Source organism: Nestor notabilis, unplaced genomic scaffold (assembly GCF_000696875.1).
Source record: "Nestor notabilis isolate BGI_N333 unplaced genomic scaffold, ASM69687v1 scaffold1630, whole genome shotgun sequence".
Lineage (NCBI taxonomy): Eukaryota > Metazoa > Chordata > Aves > Psittaciformes > Psittacidae > Nestor > Nestor notabilis.
This window is the reverse complement of record NW_009910520.1, coordinates 68,856-92,018: the sequence shown is the minus strand read 5'-3', so window position 1 is coordinate 92,018 and position 23,163 is coordinate 68,856. Positions and strand designations below refer to the sequence as shown.

At 40.1% G+C, this 23,163-nt stretch overlaps 1 protein-coding gene across 1 annotated transcript in view; it reads left to right on the top strand.

The window, feature by feature from the left end:
- Window positions 1-23,163, top strand: part of LOC104402488 (disks large homolog 2) — a gene marked incomplete at both ends in the record, with an annotated part of 363,023 nt that overhangs the window by 273,725 nt on the left and 66,135 nt on the right. Inside the window, one exon of the mRNA XM_010010378.1 lies at window positions 10,925-11,039. Within this exon, the coding sequence (XP_010008680.1) occupies window positions 10,925-11,039 (115 nt within the window). The remainder of the gene's footprint in view (window positions 1-10,924; window positions 11,040-23,163) is intronic.

Below are 23,163 nucleotides of genomic sequence, written 5' to 3'. Positions count from 1 at the left end.
CCATATTGTTTTCTCACACTAATTGTGAACTAGAAGGAATGGTCTTAAAAAGCAGCAGAAAAGCTTCAGATGAGACATGAGGAAAAATACGCAACTTTAGAAAGGAGAGTGAAGCACCAGAATAGACTGTTTGGGGTAGTTGAAGTGTCTCCATCTCTGGGGATCTTTAAGAGCAAATTAGACAGACATCTGTAAGAAGATATAATTGTGACTTATGGCCCCTGAGGACATTCTGCTCCTTCTCTGGCAACCTCTCTGTCTCCTCCTCATTCCGAGAGTTCGACTCATGCTCCAGTTGCAAGTTTCTGATGCCTGGCACGGTGCAAGCATGTCCTGTTTGTCCTTGGAAAATGCTAGGCAGTGCAATTTGATACAATCCTTTCTCATTGTGGTCTAAGCTATATCGTCTCCATTTGTTTCAAGAAGTACAGTCAGTAGTTGCGATGCAGATGACATTTAGGAACTTGATCACAAATCCCAGACCATAATGCGGTCCTAGACAATCTCACCCGAGTTTCTCGCTTGATCTGGGTGTATCTCTGTCTTAGAAGAGTGCGAATAAGAAACTTAAGCCATTCTGTATTATAGAATCACAGAATGGCTTGGGTTGGAAGGGACCTTAAAAGCTCCTCCAGTTCCAACCCCCCTGCCATGGGCAGGGACACCACACGCTAAACCATGTCACCCAAGACTCCATCCAACCTGGCCTTGAACACTGCCAGGGATGGAGCATTCACAGCTTCCTTGGGCAACCCATTCCAGTGCCTCAGCACCCTCACTGTGAAGAACTTCTTCCTTATATCTAATCTAAACTTCCCCTATTTAAGTATGAAGCCATTACCCCTTGTCCTGCCACTGCAGTCCCTAATGAAGAGTCCCTCCCCAGCATCCTTGTAGGCCCCCTTCAGATACTTCAAATACCTGTTCAACTGGAGGTAGTGCTTTATCTGGAAAAATGACATCTACAGGTCAGGAAAGGAGAAAAATAAATGTGCATTCAACAGATCTGGAGATGCGTAAGTCTGTCCTCAGGATGTAGAAGTACGCATGTATGTATAAGTATCTCAGGATGTAGAAGCATGGTTTAAACACAGCTTTAGGAGCAGAACAGAGAGGTAAATTCAAAATGGGATAAAAAAGTAATATAGACAGGCAAAATTTCTTGATATCAGTCTTTGATAATACATTTAAATTTTAGAAAGAGGAATATTATCAATGCAATATGCCTGATTTTTCAGGAAGTCATTTAATACTGCACATTGCTATTTAAACCAGTGAAGACATAGATAAAACCTTGTAACAAGGATAAAAAAGCATACCGGAAAAGTCTGAAACAGAATTAGGTCATTTATTTAGCAGAATGGAGCTTGGTAGGTGAAGTTGTGTTTTCTCTGTAAGTCCATCATGAGAATCAATATACAATGGAAACAAGCAATTTACATAGAGGAACTGTGCTGGTGCAAAAGCCAATAAGTAGGATGTAGGTGCATTTAGTTAGAATGAGTCTAACCATTTGAGGGTGGGATTCTGTGTGTGGTCTTCCAACAGTTATGAGATGCCAAAATTGGAGTAATTGTAAAAAAGTACTTGAACAGTTTATGCACAGTATCGTAGGGTTTGATTTTCTGTAAAAGCAGGCATTGGACTTGATTAAGAAGACCTTTTCCAGCTAAGCCATATATGCCATAAATGTGGCATTCTGTGGTTCTGAGAATGATGAGGTCAAGAGTATCAGCAGTAATTGCAAGGCATTTTTTGGCATTACAGTGATTTTTCAGACATCATTTCAATTTTACATGATCTGAAGCTCAAGTTAATCAACGTTTCAGGGCATCCAGACCATTAACTATAGTCTCCATGTCTCATTAGTGGCCAATTGCACAATGTACATGTTTGCAACCTAGTTATCTCCTTGCACAGTACTCAAAGTATTCCTTATAATAAGCTAAGAGGCATGAAGGGAGCATGACTTATCCTGAGGTAATATATGTATATGTCTTGTTTAAATTCATTCAGGCTTGTAATGTGCTCAACCATTCCCTATTACCTGTTCGTATTACAAACGGTAATCCCCCTTAATCAGGAAGCTCTAGCAAAGTAATACCATTCTGCAGCTGCTCTCAATATTGCCTCTTAGAAAAGATCAATATATCTGTGGGAATGTTTTTAGCCATTTCATCCCTTTCTGCATACTTCTCTTTTTTGTTCAGGACATTCAATATATTGGGGTTTTTTTAAGTTTATTGATGGTAAAAATTGATAGTTTTGTTTCCAGTCTTTGCTCATTTCTTCTTTTTAATTCAATACACTGTCCCAGACAGCCTTAGGAGGTGGCTGAAGATATTCCTGTCGGGAAGAACAGCACAGCTGAGTATAGGAAAGTAAAGGTTAGAGGGGCAGGTAGATTTTACCTATCAGACTTTGAAGTCAGGAAGTGAATCATCTATTTATGGCATTATTCAATGCTGGCAAATGATATTAATCATAACAGCAAAGCAGTTCACCCCAATGAGGTATATCCACATTTATTTTCATAGCACTTTTGCTAAGATTCTGGTTGTATTACTGATGGTTCTTCTGCTCTCTGTGATTTGATAGTCTGTAAGGCTATCCTGGTTTATGAATAATTACATCAGGTAGTATTGGTATTTAATTTTCTGTTTTAGCTTATAATTTTTAAATTATTTGTGAGTTGTGGTTTGGAGGGTTTTTTACAGTAGGCTCCAGCTTTCATGCTGGTTTATGGAATTAATACGATCACATTGGTATCTCCACCACTGTATTTTCTGAAATAAACCTTCTTTTCCCCAGAGTTTTCTAGGAACCCCTTCTTTTGTCTCTTCCCACTCTGAGTATATGAGGATTTCATGGCATTTAAGTACAAAACTGGCATATCATGTCTTAGCTGTGAAAGTTTTCATGTACGTTTTTGTCATGTATCTCCTTAGTCACAGTAAAATTTTACGGGTTCTGGAGATGATGAAGTAGGGTTGTACCCTTTTCCCAACATGGTTTAGTATGAGGTGGCATGTTCTGCATACAACAGGGCTGGGGAAGCTACCACCTGCCCCAATATGCCCCCACCTCTGTATCACTGTATCCTGCCTCTTCGCATTTGCAGGCAGTTTTATGTCTGAGTGCTTTCCAATCTGCATTGTGCAGACTCAGTCATAGAAGCACAGAATGGTTTGGGTTGGAAAGGACCTTAAGATCATCCAGTCCCAACCCCCTGCCACAGGCAGGGACACCTTCCACTAGAGCAGGTTGCTCCAAGCCCCTGTGTCCAGCCTGGCCTTGAACACTGCCAGAGATGGGGCAGCCACAGCTTCTCTGGGCACCCTGTTCCAGTGCCTCGGCACCATCACAGGAAGAACTTCTTCCTTATATCTAACCTAAATCTCCCCTGTTTAAGTTTTAAGTTAAGTTAAGTCAAGTCAGGTTAATGGAAATAGACTAAACAAGCTAAACCAGCTCGTTTCATATTGAAACGTATTTGGGAAAACTCTCACAAGCCATGTATCTAATAGGTGGGCACTCAGGAGACTTTTGGAAGGAGAAAATTTATAAGCAGCTGGAGGCAGGTAGGAATCATTTGCCAGCAGAGTCTTTAAAGGAGGAGAATCTACCCAAGGTAGACAAAGGGTTAGTCAAGACCACCAGATTGGCTTCCCAGTATTGCCATGCCTAGGAAACTTTAGAAGCGGTTGGCTCTGTATTTTGTTTCCTCATGTCAATTCATGTCTTTAAGAGCTGAAAGCAGGTTAAGCCAGCATTACCATTAAGAAGATATGGCTAATCAATGTTCTATGCTCAAGTCCCAAGAGATAATACTACATTTGGTAAAAAGCAGAAGCAAGAAAAAGCAATGAAGCAAAAATAATAAGTAAAAATGGACCTAGGGCAATAATTTTCGATAGAGAATTGTGGAAATTGAATAAATGTCTGAAAATAAGATCCTCCACCACTAGCCTGAAGCAACAAAATAGCTAAATGAATTAGCTTAGCTATTAATAGAAAGTAGATTTTGTTTCTTTGCATAAATATTTGTGGAAGAAAGAGGATTCCAATGCAGGGAAGCTTTTTCGGAGGTTTTTTTCACCTTGACAGGGTCATTTTGTGTCTAAAACACGAGAAAGATCTTGAAACGTTTCTGCACTGTACAAACCAGTAACTCCTACAAAGCTATCAAGGTTAATGAGACATATGCTGCCCTGCTGGGCAAGTGTGGCTGTGCAAGTCGGAAGCCTGGGGTGAGGCGATGTGCCCAGCTCTTCCAAGATTTTACACTGGTGCTGCCAAGGCAGACCATGTGTTGTGAAATGTATGGTTTAGCTCTGACTCTCTGGTCTTTAATTCCCTTGCCTCTCCTTTGACATGTGTAAATACAGTGTTTTCCAAGATGTTAGCTCAGTGTGAGCCTTAGGGAATTTGAAAAAGCAGCACAAACAGTCCTGTTTAGTTCAGGGGTGCATCAATTCAAGTAGAGGGGGAATACATTTTTGAGAATATGGTAAAATTCAGTGCAGGAGAAAAGGTTTCCAAAATCTTGGGAAGGGTTGTTTTTAAAAGCTGTTGAGTTGCTTGCAGTTTTCTTCAGTGGTCGGAAGAAGCTGCAAGAGATTCCCAGCTGGGAAAGTCCAGGCTGACATTTCATAAACCAAGGACAAGCTGTAAGGGAAGAGGCAGAATAACACCTCAGTGGGATACATAGTCCTTGTCACTCACTAATACCTCGTTTTATTTTAGTACATCTCCTTCATTATGGAGTATGAATTCCCTGAAACTAAAGCTTCTAGAGACTAATTTGTATTGGAATTATATTCCCCATGACTAAGAATAGAGCACGATATTAGTCTCCTGAATGTATTGTGGGAGGAAGATATCTTTTCAGGTGTGTATATATATATACATATTCACAACTAACACAATATGAGGGCTGTATCTAATGGTGCAAGACATGGAAGACGCATTATGTTCCTGTAATAAAGCAAATGAAAGTAAAGTTAATGGTGATGTTTAGGCAATGAGGCCAGTTATAGAACAAATGTACATGGTGGAATCTGAATATGACAGGCTCAAGTGTAAATACCTGTACATTGATAAAGGAAAACAACCAACCAATATCAAACAGTAAAGACATTAATGGCCCTACTCTGCTGAAGTTTAAAGGCTAAAGCAATGAGTAAAATCAGTATGTTTGCCTGCGTCATTATTTTTGAGAGTTTCCTGAAAAAGTGTGTTGAAAACTTTCCAGTAGAAATAAGCAGATAGAGTCAAACTAATGAAAACTAATAAAATCTAAATATATCTTCCCTTCCCCGGTACTGGGGTTTTTTTCATTTCCTTTGAGTGAGCTCAGGGGAGTTATATTACTGATAAGAAAGAGCAGCTCAGCTTGTTCTGTTGCTCAGTGCATCACGAATGGAACAAGGTCCTTTGAGCAACACTTCCCCAATAAATAAGACACGCTATTGCATTGCCTGTTGATGGCATCAGAATGGTGTGCACTTTTTTTCCTATTGAGTCCTGAATTTAGCTGGTGTTATATCTAACTAATCTTTTGGACTTATTAAAACCATAACATTTGCCATACAGTTTAAGACCCAAAGCCAGCCTTTTCCAGAACTATGTCCCTGTCAGTGGAGGCAGGGAATAAAGAGGAAGATATAAGAACCAAAGGAATAGTGAACTATACCTAATGCTGGTATCTTTGTTTGTTTATTTCTTACAAAATTACTGCAGCTCACAAGGATTTTTCACCAACATTAACCTGCTGTCTAAATGCTTGCTACCTCAGACAGCTATAGGAGTGAACTCCTAATCATCTACAAAGAGCAGTCAGGATACTTTAACAAAATTGGATTCAAACCAAATATTAAACAATCACCAAATTGTAAACAGACATAAAATGCTAGCTAAAAGTATTAGCAGTTCGTGTCTTTTTCTTTTGCTTTTTATGTGTATTGCAATAGTTTCAATAGCTTCTAGAGCTGTGGGATGCTAAGCACCTGGCAGTAATCTAGCGCCCATGTCACGGATTTACTGTGTGAGTCACAAAGAGTAGGTCTCATCACACTACGGCACCTAAGTTCCCACAGTAAATGTGTGGAAAAGCAAGAATCAGACCCAGCCTTGGTGCTGGTCTGCTCACCTTCCTCTCACCTTCATGCATAAAACAGTAGTGACTGGACAAAACTGTGGGCAAAGGGCAGAAGTGGAAAGCACTCATTGCAGGAAGAAATGTGTTCTGCTGTTATTCTAAAACAAAGCATTGAGCCAAGACATCTGCTGAGAGGAGGCAGAGGGAAAAAAAATAATATATATATAAATAGCATATATAATGTTACCATAATAACAGTATCACGCACATTGCTATCTCAGATGTCCAAGGCGGTAAGTTCATGACTTGCAGTAATGGAATACAATTTGTGTTCCTATAAACAGAAGAAAAACTCAGAAGGTTTAAGCTGGCCTGGGTCCACTGAAATTATGCCAGATTGCTACTGATGGAGAGTCTGGTCTGGCAGCTATTCATTTATTACAGTGTCTAGAGTTATTTGACATACCCTTTTCGAAGGGATAAAATTCTGTCTCTTAACTAATGCCTGCCTAGTCTTTTTGATTTTGGTTTGGTTTTTAAGCAGTGTAGCCTGTTAAAAATGGACAGTTCAAGTTGTACTTTCCACTTTGAGTTTCTACTTTTCAGGAAATCTACTATCAATTAGAATCAAACAGTCATGATCTTGAATTACACTGGAAAGTGAATTTTGATACCTGCTGACACAAAGAATTGCTATCTCTCTAAAGGTGCCAGCACTAAAAGCTTTCAAATTAGTAAAGACCTGGCCTTGATGCTGAAGTGCTATATAATACATCAACATTTCAGTTGCTTAACTATACTTTCCTTGTAGGATCCGGGGTTTTTGGTCATCGTGTTCTCTGAATTCAGTCAAAGCTAAATTCTTTATTATCAAGTTAAAAGTGAAAAATAACAGTAACGTAGCTTTGTAAAATTCTTTAACTCTTTCTTATAGAAAAGCTGCAGTGTATTTCTTCATCTATCACAGCTATTCTTAACTTATGTGACAAAAAAGTACAGCAAGCCTTCAGATATAAAATCTCAGTCTTTGTTATTTTTCGATTTAGAAATAACTTGATTTTCACTGTGATTTTCTAAAACTTTTTTGAGGTTTACTTTCTCTTTTTTTTTCTCATACTTTCTCATACATTTTTTGTCTCTCAAATGCATCTAGTATTTCCAAGAGTTTTCTTGTATGTTCAAGTGTCATAGTCTAGTTTCCATCGGACATTTCTAAAGTGACTTGGAGAATCTGAACCTAAAATTTCAATATACTGCTTATTTTAATTGGAAAAGTCTTTGCTCTGTGTATATGCAAGGATTTAGATCACAGCAACATCCATCCCAACTGTCCTTAATGCATCCACCATGGATCTCACAAACTTATGATATTTTTCTTCACAGCATGTGGAGAGACTTAGATGTTCAGTACTCGGACTGACAACAACTCCAGATCATGGGCCATCAAAAATAGTCAACAGGAAACTCAAAGGAGGGGGGATACGTGTGTTAAAACAACCCCTTTCCACTATGTAGGTACCCACTTGCAGAAGGTGTTGCAGGATTTTTCGTATCTAAATCACTTCAGCAGTAAAAATGGTTTTTACTGGACTCATTAGCCTGAATGTGTGGCCAGGGAGTTGCTATTTTTCCTTCTGTTTTGTTACTGGTGTCTGTATTTGATAAATACACTCAGTTTGGGCCTTGGCTGAGCCTGGGGATAATTCACACTGCAGTAATTCAAGCTGACTCTTCTCTTCTGACTGCCCAGAGAGTTGAGCAGAGCCAACTTTAGAAAACAAACCCTTGGAAAAGTGGGCATTTGCTTAGGACAGCATGCAGAGCCCAACAGGCCAGTGCCAGAGCCCCGACCAATGGTCTTGCTGTCCCTTCAGCTTGGCCATTCCTCACAGCAGCAATCTCCTTCACACATCCAATGGCACTAGCTCGACCGCTCCAGGGTTAGTGAGTTGTATCTCTATCCTTGGGACAGCTAAATTCAGGTCTACCTACACTGCCGTGAGAACTGAGCCAGCTCTAAAGAGGAACATGAACACTCACTTCCCTTCATCTTTGCCCTTGTTCTTACAGCAGCATTTCCAGAGCCACAGCCAGGGCAAACCATTCTATGATCCGGTCTGACTCCAGCAATAACATAGGTTACAGTTTGCTCACGCATTTGCCCTTTTGGTCTAATGCACAACTTTATCAGTTCTTTAAGCTACCAGAGTTTGTTAGATCATTAGTGAATCAGGCAACGGGTAGGACCTTTGCAGATGGATTTTGATAAGTCAAATTCGGCAAATTTCACTAATGATGAACTCCAGCAGCAACAGGTTCTTTGTTCTGCCTTTCTTTAAAGGGCATGAAATTAGTGAATCAGCTTTAACTGTATTTCTTGTCAGCATGTCACAACCTCAGCGTCCTTTTAATTGTGTAGAAGCCTTGAAAGTGTGGTGCTTAGATTCAGTGCTGAATTTGAAGGAAGTGTTTTTCTGGACTTTAGCACTGCCGCTTATTCTCACCTGGCAAATGCAAAGCTATTAGCAAACAGGTCCTCTGGAATGACCCCATGTAGAAAGAAGTGTTAGGAAAAAGGACTTTTTCTCAGAGGGCAGCACTACTGTAGCAGTTGTGATGGCAGAAATGGAGCAGCACTCTTCCTTTTTCAGTTCACATGTCAAATGCAACCATTACTGTAGTATCTAGGTAGCAGTGGGAGAACTAGGACAACCGAGATTACAGAAGCTGATCTGAGCTGGGTTAAATACTGCCTGCATGGATGGCCTTGCAATTTTCAGTCCGGATATTTATCAGGAGGAAGATACAGGCATACACTTCAGTATTTTTTGATGCATAAATATGAGGAAGGTACTGTGAGAAATATAGACCCATAAATTTTGTTATCTTCAAATTATGTATGTATTTCAATCCAAAGGAAAAAACACCTCAATAACATGAATTAGCAGAGCTGTCATTCAGTATTTATTAATATCAAGCAGGGAGCAAGAGCTTGAACCCTGAACTTCCCTCACACACTTATTAGACAATTTTAAAGACATGTTGTGGTTTCAAAATGTCTTCCAGGAAGAGAGAGATTATTAAATACAGAATAAATCCACAGTCAGTTAAAGTCAGTTCAACCACAAGTGTGCTCTGAAGTCAGAACACAAGTTAGAGTACCATCATCTGACCAACCTGTAGTTATTCAAGTATCTCATGAGCTGGTGTTCGGGTTGCAAATAGCTGGATGCTGTGCTAGAGAAAGTCAGATTTTCAATCCTCTCTTCTCGCTTTCCAGATTGATGTCTAAATCTGGGAGTTACTCCCACACCTCAGATACAGAGCCAGCCTGGGATATGGTTGCTTATTAAAGGCAAAGCTGCTATTACAGCTGCTCTGATGTAAATCATTCCTTTCCTTGGCCTTGCCCAGATGTAAGACGTCAAAGCAGCTGAATTAAGCTGTATGTTTTCTGTCTTCTTCAGTGTATCTACCACACACGAAAGAGACCTAGTAACAACCCTTAAAATTGTAGTATTCTGTCTGCATGCAGATGACTGACACTGTACGAGGAAGAGAAATGGAAGCTTTTTGGTTTTAAGATCACCTTCCCTATTTGCCCAGAAGAAATGTTAGATTTATTTTAATGAAATACAAATTCAACAAAGCCTTGCTCAGAAGATGAATATTTACTAAATAAATTCTGGAGTGGAATAAGTATGACTCATACAGCAAACTTAAATACTACACTGGGATAAATACTTCAAAACTAAACTCCACTTTAAAAAACATAGGTTTGTAGGAGTCTTAGTTACACTGAGAATTTTGGCCTTTAAATCACTGGGAAGTTTAAAGCTATTCTCTAGGTGAAGGAAATGGGCAAGAAACAAGCTACAGAATAAATCTGAAATACAGTTTGCATGTAGGAGTGTCTCTTCTCCTGACATACAGAATTTCAGCTGCAGTTGGTGAAGTCATAGGTATGTGGGAAGACTGAAGAGTCTGATACCACAGCAGAGGTTCCCAGCTGATTGGCAATGTAGCCACTTAACAAACTCAGTAGGTAATGCCAGCGAAGCTCAATGGAAGGAGTTAAAATGCACTAGTAAGAAGAAGAAGGGCAAAAAAGAACCAAACAAAAAAGCCCAAATCAAATCACTCTGCTAAGCCAGCTTGAAGGTAGCTAGTGTCCATGCAAAATGTGGGATCTTTGAAAGGTCAGATGTTATTATCCAATGAAAAGTTAAAGGGCACTGAATAAAATGCATTAGTTGTTGTTGCAAAGCATCTAGACGTTCTGGGAACAGAGCCCAATCCTCAGTGGGCTGGGTAAATAGGTGGCTTATTGCTCATACAACAATTTCACAGCTGCTTCGAGGATAATTAGACTTCGATATATCTCCTTTAGTTCAGCGAGATTTTACACTAAATGCTTGAGTCATTAGTAACTTCAGTGCATCATCCCACTGCCCCCAACAAGGTACCTCATTGCTTGGAAGGAGGAATTATATAGTGCAAAACTGCTTTCAACATGCTTTTTGCAGGCTGAAAGATACCTGGTAACACGCTTTAAACCTCCTTTCATTTGCTGAAACTGCAGGAGGGAGAGTGTAACTACTTGAATTTTCACACAGTCAGTGCAGAAATGTTCGGGTACCACAATAAATAGGGCACATATTTACCTAAAATAATATATTAATGCGAGGTTCTATTAGACCTCAATTTTCAGGACATGCCTTACACTCATTAATTTAATACTAATTTGCATTTAGCAGTCCTAATGATTATATAGGTCAAGAAAACTAAAATATCTGTATTGTCTGGGTTTTTTTATCTCCTTAGAGTACGCTCGGTTTGAGGCAAAAATCCATGACCTGCGTGAGCAGATGATGAATCACAGCATGAGTTCTGGGTCCGGCTCCCTGAGGACTAATCAGAAGAGGTCACTGTACGTCAGGTAAGCAGGGAGAGATTCCTCTTGGGAATAGGGTGGCAGCTACCTTATCTATGCCTGACTTAGGTTTTGTGGGTTTGGCAAAGTGGGAAAGAAGTTTGAGGAACTGCACTGAATTGAACTGAGAAATGCATCAGTCTTACAAGCACAGCATCATTAACGTGAAAATTGATAAAGTCCTGTTGCTTAATCCGATCATTTCAAGCCATTTTCAAAGAGCATTATACTTTTATAGAGATTTGGTTTTATGAGATGAAGATTTCTTACCAGTCGTCAGCTTCTTTGATATTTGTGATGGATATTGTGGTGTAGTGACGCATTGCATTTGTGTGTGAGGTCTTGCCCAGACAGGGACTGATCATTCTCATAAAGAGCACTTCTTTCCCAAGACCTTGTTCTAACAAAGCAAGGGCTATTAGATGATATTCTAAGTGCGTGGCAATCTACTCCTACCCCCCTGCATTTCTTTATACTGCTATCAGTCTATGCTACAAAGAATTTACTATCTACCTAGCAAGATCAAATATGCAGATGAGGTGCTAAACAAGCTGATCTATGGAGCTAAAGTGGAGTAGTAAATAACATAGCAACTGCCCAGTTGCTTCTAACAAAGTTCTTGCTGTTGCTCATGCCTTTTGGGACTCAAGGAGATCTATGGGACTCTGTGCCAAATATTCTAATAATCTTAACAATTATGCTTCTTTCGGCTTTTCATTTTTGTTTTTCCCCCCATGCTCAGCATTTCATTGGTCAGGTTGGAAATCTTAAGAGTTTTGATGCATCTCTAACCTTCTCTGACCTCTCTGGCTCTGGAGCTATTCCACCTGCAGGTTTTTTACAGATGTAACACAGAGTGATGTTGTTGTCAAGCTTTGGCTTGAATTTGCATTTTATGACAAGCTACAGTCATTGGATATGTAGGGATATATCCAAGCTTATTTTGCTTGAGGTAAGCCAGGAACCCAAAATATGGGGAGCAATGGTGCAGGAAGTCCAAGCCAGCAACCACAAGTCAATTCAGGTGTACACCTAAAGGGCTAACACAGGATCTTGAACAACTCACTGGTTTGAGCTGCTCAATTACCCCTGTAACAGCCTCAACCTGGTAAGCCCTGCTGAGAATTGAGGCTTATTAGCTTGCATACTGAGCCAAGCTAATACATCTGTGCTGCCTCTGGAGCAGCCTAGTTCTTGAATACTGTATTGCTCTGTGTGCACTTATGAGCCTAGTTTTCTACTACTAGTTCATGAATTCTGGATGTGGTCTGTCTCACCAGGCTGATACGCCCTGGTGCTTCACTGCAGGAATCTTTGATGTCTTAGCTGCATATCTAAATATCACTTCCCAAACCATAAATGCAAAACCTGTTCTTTTATTCCAAAGTCATACCAAAAAAATGCCCCAAATCTCTCAAGCAGAAAACCTCAAAAGCCTCAGTCACTTCTGTTAGCATAAATTTTTTGCAGTCAAACCCACACAATTGGCTGTTTCTAACTCTGAGATGTCTGTTTGAGCAGCTCTGTATTTTACATACTATTACAATGTGTTTGTAGTACAGCAGCACCTGCAGCATTGTGCTAGGCACTGGTAGTTCAAATCATAATACACTAATTACAAAGGTAACTTATGTCTACGTTAGGCACTAAGGGAAAAAGAAATGTGGGTTCAGAGACTGAAGTTTTCTCTTTACGAATAAACTCTTTGCAGCCAGGGACCCGTGTAGAAAGTCTGGCATTTAGCGTTGTTGTTGTTATATTCTTACAACTCAGGACATTTCTGTTTCAATGGATTATTTTGGTCAGCATGTGCAAGAAGACTAGAGGCATACTACCATATGTTGCAAATCTGTAGCTTTAATGCCAAGTTTATGATTCAAGTTTGCTGTTTTCCTTTCTTGGGGATGTAGTGATTTTGCTTCACTGAGTACAAGCATAGGGATTTTTTAGCCAGGGATCTTAATCAAAGTAAATAAGTATGCTCTAGGCAGCATAAGGAAATAAATAAGGTCCATATAGGTTGTAATGGTTGAAAATTGGAGTCATTATCTGCTCATAGAAAAGCCAACAGAAAAAAGGGTGAGGAAAAGCAAAGCTCTATAAACAGATTTGCTAGTGGATGCAGGGTTCGTTGGATGCAGGATTCTCTTACAGCCAGTGATTTTCCCATCCAGCCACTACTTAAATAGCATAACATTTTTAATTGAGATATATAAAAGGAGTTATATCAAATGAAGTGAGATAAAATTTAATAGGGGGATAACGGGTCGAATGTAGGACTAGAAGTAGTTGGCTGAAAGCAATTAGGAGTCACCCTTAACCAGTGTATACAAGCACAGGAAGGTGATCAAGAATTACTTGTTCAGAAGAAACTGTGTAGCTCTTTGATATGATCTTTTATCTGTACAAAGTCTGGTGTTCCTGGTTTTTATAATCTTTTTCTTTCTTTATCCCAGTCTCTATTTCTGATGCCTCCTGGAATATTTCCCAGGAATTTCCTGAAAATGGTTTTTTTCAGTACTACCTGTTCCTTTTGTGTATCACCAACCCTGTATCTCTATTTGGGATGTTATCAGAAAGCCCATGACACTAAAGACGAAGTATGAGACTTCAGGGGAGGATAGAGCAGTAGGAAATGCTGTTAACTCTGTTGGGAGCCCTTATCCTCTTTGTCATTAAGTCTTTCTGTTGAGGAAAAGAAATACAGAAAGAAAAGCAGAAAGTGAGAGAATAGATATGAAACATGGCAAAATGTATTATTTACTTGTTGTTGAAGGTGAATGAACTTAATTTGAATTCAACAACTGAAATGAAAGGCTAAAAAATTTTTTGCTATTATTCTTTTTAATTCATTAGAATTCAGCCATGAGCTCATGATTAATGAGGAAAGTAAACCCATCACTGTGCTATATACATAGATAGGGGTTTTTTAGTGTTTCTTATGCAAATTCGTATCTTCCTTTTAATTTTTTTGACTCAAGGTTTTTAAAATCTGCTTTTGTAATATTATATATTTGTTTGTCTTGAAATAGCTGCATGCTCTGCTTTGTCCTATGGTCCAGATCCATAGTCAAATTTTTCAGGCTATATGTGGTTACTGTTGGTACTCTTAGGAAATGTCAGATCATGTTCTTTAACCACAGGCTATGGAACATGAGAGTCGTCTGAAGAGTTAAGCATCAGAGAAGTACAGTCCTTTAAAAAGTTTGGTGAAGTGAGCAGCCATTGAAACTTTAGTATAAAATTGCCAAGCTCCAGAGGAGGCAGAGAGCTTAAGCATGGTGAAGGGTTTTTCCTATGGATTTACTAGATTCCTTCTGAGCTGAAAGTACCAGTGCAAGATTTCCGAGGGTATAAGTAGACACTTCAGTAATTGCTACTAGATGTACAAAGAAAAGGCTTTCAGGAATCATCTGGCATCCAAGAACTGCCTTCTTTCAGTCTGTTCTTGATGCACAGACGAAAAATAACTAGATAAACTTCAAATAAACAGCCACAGCACCTTTTAGTCTTCATTCAAACACGACAGTTTCTGAAATAACATCTATAATTAAAAATACCAACTATCAAAAGCCACAAACAGCCAATGGGAAGGTGTATCACTCTGCAGAAACAACTCAAAAGCTTCACACACACACCAGCCTTTTCATTGTCACTGTTCAATACCATCAGTGGCCAAACATCATTCCACCTAATCATAGAGTAGTTAGAGTTGGAAAGGACCTTAAGATCATGTAGTTCCAACCCCCTGCCATGGGCAGGGACACCTCACACTAGACCATGTCACCCAAGATTCCGTCCGGCCTGGCCTTGAACACTGCCAGGGATGGCTACTTGTTGCCCTGTATAACGGGACTGGTTGAACTTACTGAAATGCAGATATTTCAGCTTCACCTCTACTTTCAAGTATGTCAGCTCAATGCCAATTGTACAGTTGGCCATAGAGGTGGGGTTGGAAATCAGAGCTGGGACAGGGCAGGATCCAGTTGTAAATTCAGAAGAAGTGGGTTTGCAGCTGCCTCTCCACCAACTGTCCAGGGGAGAACGCTGCAGTGGGAATTGTAACCAAGGGCAGAGCCTCTTCCCAATAAGATGAAGAAGTTTAAGATCAATCTCTTTGTTCCAGCCCATGCTGCGCGAATTATAAACACCGCACAGTGCAAACAGCTGCCTGCTAGTCCACTGCATTTCTGTCTTCTAGCTGGAATTAGTGCTAAGCATTTCATAGCTTTGATAGATGTGTGCTGTACAAACAAAAACCATTATGTGTTAAAAATGAGTGTGTTCTGGTCCATTTTTTATTGAGCCAGGAGGAGCAGGAGCTGAAGATTTGCCATAGCAACATAGCAGCAGGTGAAAGAAAGTCAAGGTTGAGGTACTTTGGATTGTTTACTCTGATTTCCATCAAAATGAGTTCTCCATTGGGCATTAGATACTTTTATACACAATTCCATAGAATCATACTTCTTAGAAATCAGCATGATGCTATATAGAATCATAGAATAGTTAGGGTTGGAAAGTACGTTAAGATCATCTAGTTCCAACCCCCTTGCCACGGGTAGGGACACCACATGCTAAACCATCCAAAACTCTATCCGACCTGGCCTTGAACACTGCCAGGGATGGAGCATTCACAACTTCCTTGGGCAACATCTAGAAGTAGACATTCTTGTGCCTCACCACCCTCACTGTAAAGAACTTCTTCCTTATATCTAACCTGAACTTCTCCTTAAGTTAAATTATTAAGTTAAATTGAAGTTATTGCTTAGAGAGACTTTGTTTTTCAACAAATCACAGAAATTCCCACTTGGGAACTCTTCTGAGTACAACTGAAGCTTGGCTGAGGCAGTTTGTGAAGACTGAATCTTGCATCTGGGTCTGGTTTCATATTGTGTCTGTTAGAGCCACCGTTCAGTCTCCCTGTCTTCTTTGAGGCAGTGAACCCCTACAGGCCAGCGAACACCAGGTCAAGGCTCCTAAGAGACAGGTCAAAGCTCCATGGGCAAAATTCCCCTGGGAGAGCTGCACAGCAGATTGCAATGCGGGCCGAAATCCACATGAGAAACGCCGTTCTTGGAGACATCATGCTAGTGAAATCTGAACACATGATAGCATCAGACTGGGTGATGGGAACCTCTGCTGTGTAGACTTGGAAGGAGAAATGTGATAAAGATCATTTCATCAGGGCTTTTCAGATGGGAGGTACTGAGGGAAGCAGAGGTATGAAATGGTCATACCTAAACACTCATTGCAAGGAGAGGGAATATATATATTTATACATATATAAATGTACATATATATATATAAAAGAAAATCCCAGTACGTGTATGTTAGTGTTAATTATATGCTATATCCACATGAACATGGCGAAGCATCTTCACTTAAGCTAGTTGCCTTGTATCTCTCAGGAGTCAGAGGAGTGTGCTTGGCACTTTCAGAGTACAATTCATCTCATCCAGAAGTAGACATCCAAAATTGCTCAGGCGAATCGTGCCCTAAAAATGTCTGTTTCTCACAGCTGAGTGGAAGGAGCCTCAGGTGATTAGCTGAGATGTAAACACCTGTATTAGAGACACTTCAGATTGTGTGACCTGAATCATACCAACACTGAGTGAGTGTCTCTCACTCTCATACACACACGGAGTAGTTATGTTGAAACAACTGTAGCATCAGGCTTTCTGGCTGTTGTCTGTGAATGCTTCTGCTGCGTGTTTCAGTAAGACACTGCAACACAGTTTTGAAACATGGTCAGTCCTGTTTTCATAGTCTGGTTTGTTCCCCATATGCTTATCCCCACAGTTCCATCTAAATTCACTTTCAACTGTTGTTTGCACATGTTCAGTGCAAGGTCATCAAGCTGGGTGAGTTTATGATTTCTAGAATCATAGAATGGTTTGGGTTGGAAAGGGCCTTAAGATCACCTAGTTCCAACCCCGCTGCTGTACGTTTCTTTCAGGCTTCAGAGCATTGCAGGTCAATCTGGATTTCTGGGGAGTGAATGTAAGAGTTTGGCACCTAGGCATTACTGTTTGGGTTTGATGGGGAAACAGCTAGAGCTTACACAGCCATGCCTATGCTTTAATGGCATGATAGACACTGTTAGAGTTGTCTTTACTGAACAGTAAGTGGAGGAAAGTGGAATTTTAGTACAGTTTGTTCACTTACCTTGGATGATACCTAGAAAATTGAACAGTCCAAATTATAGTAGGGAATGGAAAAATACATTCAGGAAATCTGTGATAAATGGTATAATACAGAGAGCTGGGGTTTAGAGTAGTGTTTAACAGGTTTGGAAATGGTCAGATCATTATGTGCATAACCCACACTCATGAAATGGGCTGTTGCACTTGAAATGCCATTTCAGACCGGAAAATCAAAACCTGCTTGAGACACGTGTCCTGCTTAATTATGAGTTTCTGAATATTCCATTACTGCTTTTTAGCATTTCTTTCTCTGAATGTAGAGTCTTCTTTACATCCTGCTAGCACCAGTATTCTCTATCTTTGTTTTTCAGAGCAAGGAGGGTCAATCTCTGTGCTTGAGAGACCTTTTTCCCAGGGGGATATTTAGGAGCTGAACAGTATAACTGAATAACTATTCATTCAGGCCTTTATTAATTATAAGAGACACTGAGGAACAGAGGAGGATGAGGGATATGCTGGAATACAAGAGTCACCTAATACAATGGGTAATAAATCCAAACAAATACTTATTATTGATTACTTTGAAATTCAAGTTTGGAGCAAAATATCTGGCTCACAGAACCTGTGATTATCTGTAAAATGAAGAAGGAAGATGACAAGTTTTTGGCAATACAAACATAATGCTTTCTTATGAAACTCAGACTGTTTATGTGCTTAGAGGATTATTTTTTTGGCATTTACAAGAAGTACCATGCTGCTAAGTACAGACTAAATGAGGTATTAAAAAATTCAACTAACAGTTGAAGAATATCTGGAGAGAGGCTGTTGGTTTGTTTTGGGAGGGGGAAGTTGAGGTGGGCTTTCACTGATGTCAGTGGGAGCTACAAGCATTTCAGACTTCTTTGTATTATGCCAGTGAAATTCTCAGGTCCTTAACCAAAGTGCCTTAATTAAGTTATACAACAGTGTTGCCACTCACAGATGAAAGATGCATGTGAGAATTATTAAACTTGGAATATTCACAATTCAAAAGCTTTCAGGCTTACGGTTTGGTGGAATTTTTGTGCTAAAAGAAGAAACACCCAGCTGTAAATTTAACATATGTCTCACTTATACCCTAGGACTGTGAAAACTGATGTATTCGCTATGTAGTCAGCTGAAACTATTGACCACCTCACAAGCTACTACAGTTCTTCATAACACTTACTATATTTCTTATTCATCTGGTATTTTTTTGCAGTGTTGGTGCTAATGAACAGTTACGGAAAAATGAGGTTTGTTTGCAATTTTTAATAACAGACAAAGAAGTGGTTAATGGAGGGTGAAAACTGAACATGTAAACACATCAGTCAAAGCAGCCTCATCTCTGCATCTGACACCAGCTCTCTCTCTTCATGTTTATCATATCTACTACTCCTAGGTACCCAGTATGAAACAAATCTGACTGATTCCTTCCTGAGGTGCACTGTGATGCACCATTAGCTGCTCTAGCATGAACCAACAGCCCAGCAAGCCTTTTATCGAAGACGATTCTCCAGTTGTATCAAAAAGGGACAAAAAGCAGTTTCATTTCTATCTGGCTGTGGCTTTGCAAATCATTGAATACTTTGTGCTCAAGATTAAGAGCTAATGCACGGGGTACTGGGCACCTCCAAGGACTGAGCCCTGCATGAATAAACCACAGCCTACAGTAATCTCAGATAACAAGCTCTGCCTGAAGTTTAAAATGTAAAACAGAATATAAAGCAGCTCCTTATCAAAGCCATTGTTGCCTAATTCATCTGATCTTTACATTATCAGTAAAACTTGTTAGATACGAAATAACTAGCTGAGACCTGAAATCATGTCCTCAGTGCTGAATTATTAATGCCTGCTGAGACAGCTTTTCTATTAACAGCTTCAGTAGGAGTAAGTAGTACATACTTCTGGCCATTTTCCTTATTGTTCTGTTTCATAAGTTATTGAAATAATGTCCCAGAACAGCTAATGTGCTTGACATGATGCCAGCTCTAAAGAAGCAGCACACCTTTAATGCTTTAATAACTTTTCATTGCACATACATTCTGCTTTTCAGTTCCCTAGTGGGACTGTCTGTATTCTGGATTGGAGACATATCCAGCAGGAAAGTGTCAGCTGGAATAATTTCCAAGGTAGAAGATGATGATGATGATGAACTCGGCCACGTGTGGGAATAGGATTTCTTTGAAGTTTCTGTGATGAGAACAGTCAGTTTCAGCCTATTTCTAACCAGAGACTCAGAACATGATTCATTGGTGCAGGGTGGGATAGTGACAATGAAGATAAACTGTCTATGGCTTAAAATGGCTGAAAGTGAGTCAGCAAAACATGCGTTTAAGCTGTGTCTGTTCTATGTGGAAAGCAGTCTTATCCAACAAACAGTTTCTTAAAATGTTTCCATGTCAACTGCTATAAGAGGGCACCATCAGTTTGCACAGTTTACAACTGGAAAAGTACAAGGCAGAAAGTTAGACTCTGACCGTAGCAAAGTAAACCCATTGAAGTAAAAGCTTGTGGGTGTACAGTCAAAAGTTGGAAATCCAAATCTGAGCATTGGCACAGAGCAGGCTAGCAGAGACTCTTCGCACAGTGACCACTGTAAGAGAAAGAGGGAAAACTGCTTGGCCCCTATTAAAGAGTTTTCTACTTGAAATCTTACACAGAAAAGTTATAAAGGCACTGTAGAACAGGGCCTCCAAATTAGCTGCATTGGAACAAAGCTGAGCAAAGTGTTGAAACACGACATAACCCTGCTGAAAAGAGCAGTGGGAATTCCCATTTGAAGTGCCTTCCAGTAAAGATAAATGAGGAGGAGCACTGCAAGTAAGTCCAATTATGAGAAGGGAGTTCAACCAAGTTAAGTGATGAGACTGAGTGTGACCAGTAGGTTTTGCTGACCCTTTTGTTTCTCATTAGACGTAGAAATGGCTGTACTAACTCTACAGTGAGCCTGGGAAGGACGTGAGGAATTGTCTTCCAGAGTTGGGGATTACACAGAGCTCCTCAGCAACTCCATTTCATTGTTCCCTGCCACTCCAGTCTTGCAACAGGGAGCAATGTACTGAAACAGAAAGTCCAGGTAATCCCAGGCCTCACTGGCATCATATTGAATAGATCCTGGTTCAGATGCACCCAGTCTGCTAAGTTTCCAGTGAATGGTGCTTGTGTGGTGCTGGTCAGTATGGGAAGCTGGTGTCTCAGAGAATCCATCTCAGCCCTAGCAGGCTGCTGTGCAGGAGCAGGGTTTGCACTGCTTGCTCCATATCTGTCCCTCTCGCACACCAGCTGTACGAGATGGGATTTGATGCTCCCTGAATGCACTTCATGTTCAAAGTAAATGGAGTAAAAAAGATAACAGTATCATAGAATGGTTTGGGTTGGAAAGGACCTTAAGATCATCCAGTTCCAACCCCCTGCCACGGGCAGGGACACCTTCCACTAGAGCAGGTTGCTCCAAGCCCCTGTGTCCAGCCTGGCCTTGAACACTGCCAGGGATGAGGCAGCTTCCTTGAGCTGCCTGTTCCAGTGCCTCACCCCTCTCACAGTAAAGAATTTCTTCCTCATACATCATACCTCTGTGTATCTGTTACCTGCATTCTGCCATGTCTCCAACTTGGGAAAGCTCTGATTGTGGTTCACGCTTCTCTTACAAGTACTTGTTCTAACTGCTTTATCTACAGAAGTAGCACATAAAAGAAGAAACAAACAGAGCTGTCTAGTGAAGAGTTTGCCAGATGTTCCTCACTAAGCAGGAACTATAATAACAAAACATTCACCCACTTCCCAAAATTCTATTTCTTTTTCTTATGCTTTTCAGTTGACATTGCAGGCAGCCCCATTCATTCACCCAATGCACTGTGCTGCTATAATTATCAATACACCTGCTAGCACCACATAATACCTACTGCTATACAAACCACTGCTTACAGAGAAGGCGTGTTGCTATTTTTGCTCCCACATCTTTCTCCTAGTTGTTCAAAAGGGTCCTGGCATAGTGAGCAGAAACTGAAAGCTTTGTGAAAAATGAGGACAGAAGTAGTTGCCTGACAGCATACAAGGATTCTCCTATTTCTAACCACTTAGATTTCAGTTACACCAAGTTGGAATAGTTTTTGCCTTAGTGTGCTTCTAATACTACGTCTTCTCCATTTCCAAGAAGTATCAATACTCTTTCTTTCTAGGAGCCAAAATGGTTTGTAAATTTCCCTTTTGAAAGCATTATGTCTGCAGACACGCTTTCTCTTCTTGCTGTCCTTGAGACAATTTAGAATCCAGGTAGAGGTTGCAGTGACTGACTTGTAATTAATCCTTTCTGCAGAGACTGTAAGAAGGTTTCTACAGATAAGGATCACAGGTTATCAGTCACAAAATGGAAGCACAGCCTAATGGCCATCAAGAGGTATTTTGCCACGTTCTTGCAGATGGTTCAAGATAAAAGCCAAGGTTGAGTCCTTTTGGCTGTTCCCCTCCATGCGCAGCTAATCAGATTTTGTCTGTCAAGATATATACTTCAGGAACTATTCTTCCTGAAGTAATTTTTATATTTGAAAAACATCTATAGTTTCTTCAAATATTTCTGTACAGGAAAAGGTATTTGTGTGAACTCATCTTGAAAATGGATTAACTGAATCGAAACAGAATCAAAACCATTTGCAGTAGCACTGCAGGAAACATGGTGGAAGCAATGTTTCTAACATGGTTTTCAGGTTGAAAATGCGATCACCCTTTCAGTCCAAGCGATGGAAGTGATTTTGTCCTTTCTATCCTGGTAGTCAGAGCATTGCCATGTCCACAGAGATCTGTTGTGACAAGAAGGCTCTGCTGCAGGGAAAAGCTGTGAATGTAATGTCCTATGAGATGCCCTGGAAAGTACATTTATTCTCTGAGTTATTCTGCCCCAGTGTCTCATCCAGGCATGAAATTACAGGCAGATTTTTATGACATGTACTTGTTACTAATTTAATAGCAAATTTATTATGATATTAAATAACTAGTATATATTGTTGTTGTTTAGCATGTTAGTGTCTGGTCCTGATTTCACACCTGTCCTTCTTTACAGAAATAAAGGACCATTACCATGGTCACAACTAGGTTCCTAAAGCTTATATTAGAGTTATGAGGAATGGCACAATTTCAGTGCATGGCACTTTGTCAGATCCGATTCATGTGGGTTTCATTCTGGGTAAAGCTAGCCCCAACTAAACTGCAATGAGAATCATAGAATCACAGAATGGTTTGGGTTGGAAAGGACCTTAAGATCATCCAGTTCCAACCCCCTGCCACGGGCAGGGCCACCTTCCACTAGAGAAGGTTGCCTCAAGCCCCCTCCAGCCTGGCCTTGAGCACTTCCAGGGATGGAGCATTCACAACTTCCTTGGGCAAAGTCATCAGTCTTTACCCTGGTTTCAAGTTAGAATCACGAGATATTCCACAAGTAATAATCAGAATCCTTCCTTCATCACTGATATTTGCATATGGATTCATCTCAAAAGTCGTGTGAACTTTAACAGATCTTTCAGCAAAACTGAAATGGACCTGAATTTTCTTGTTAAGTCTCTGGAAATCTAATCATCTACTTATACTTTAATAGTAAATTAGAGTATCAGTAAGAAAAACATAACACAGAGTAGTAGAAGTGGACCCTGACACACTTAATATCAATTCCTGTGTTGGGCTTACTATTCAGCTGGATCTAGTGGCTACTGCTACAAGGTGATGGGTCAGTTTGAAGCCCACAGCTCGTAACATGTCCTGATGCAGGTGCAGTAACCACAGGCATTCAGCACAGATTATAAACTTGTGTGCAAAACAGAAATGAAACCTGGAAGCCAGGTGAGTTTCACTGGGTTTGTGGCAAATAATTGTTCTTTCCTGTCAATCTGCTTTTATTCAGTAAATGCCTGAGAATTTACTTCAATATTTGAATTTTTAGCTGCCTTTTTAGATAGGCCAAAAAGTATTACTTTATT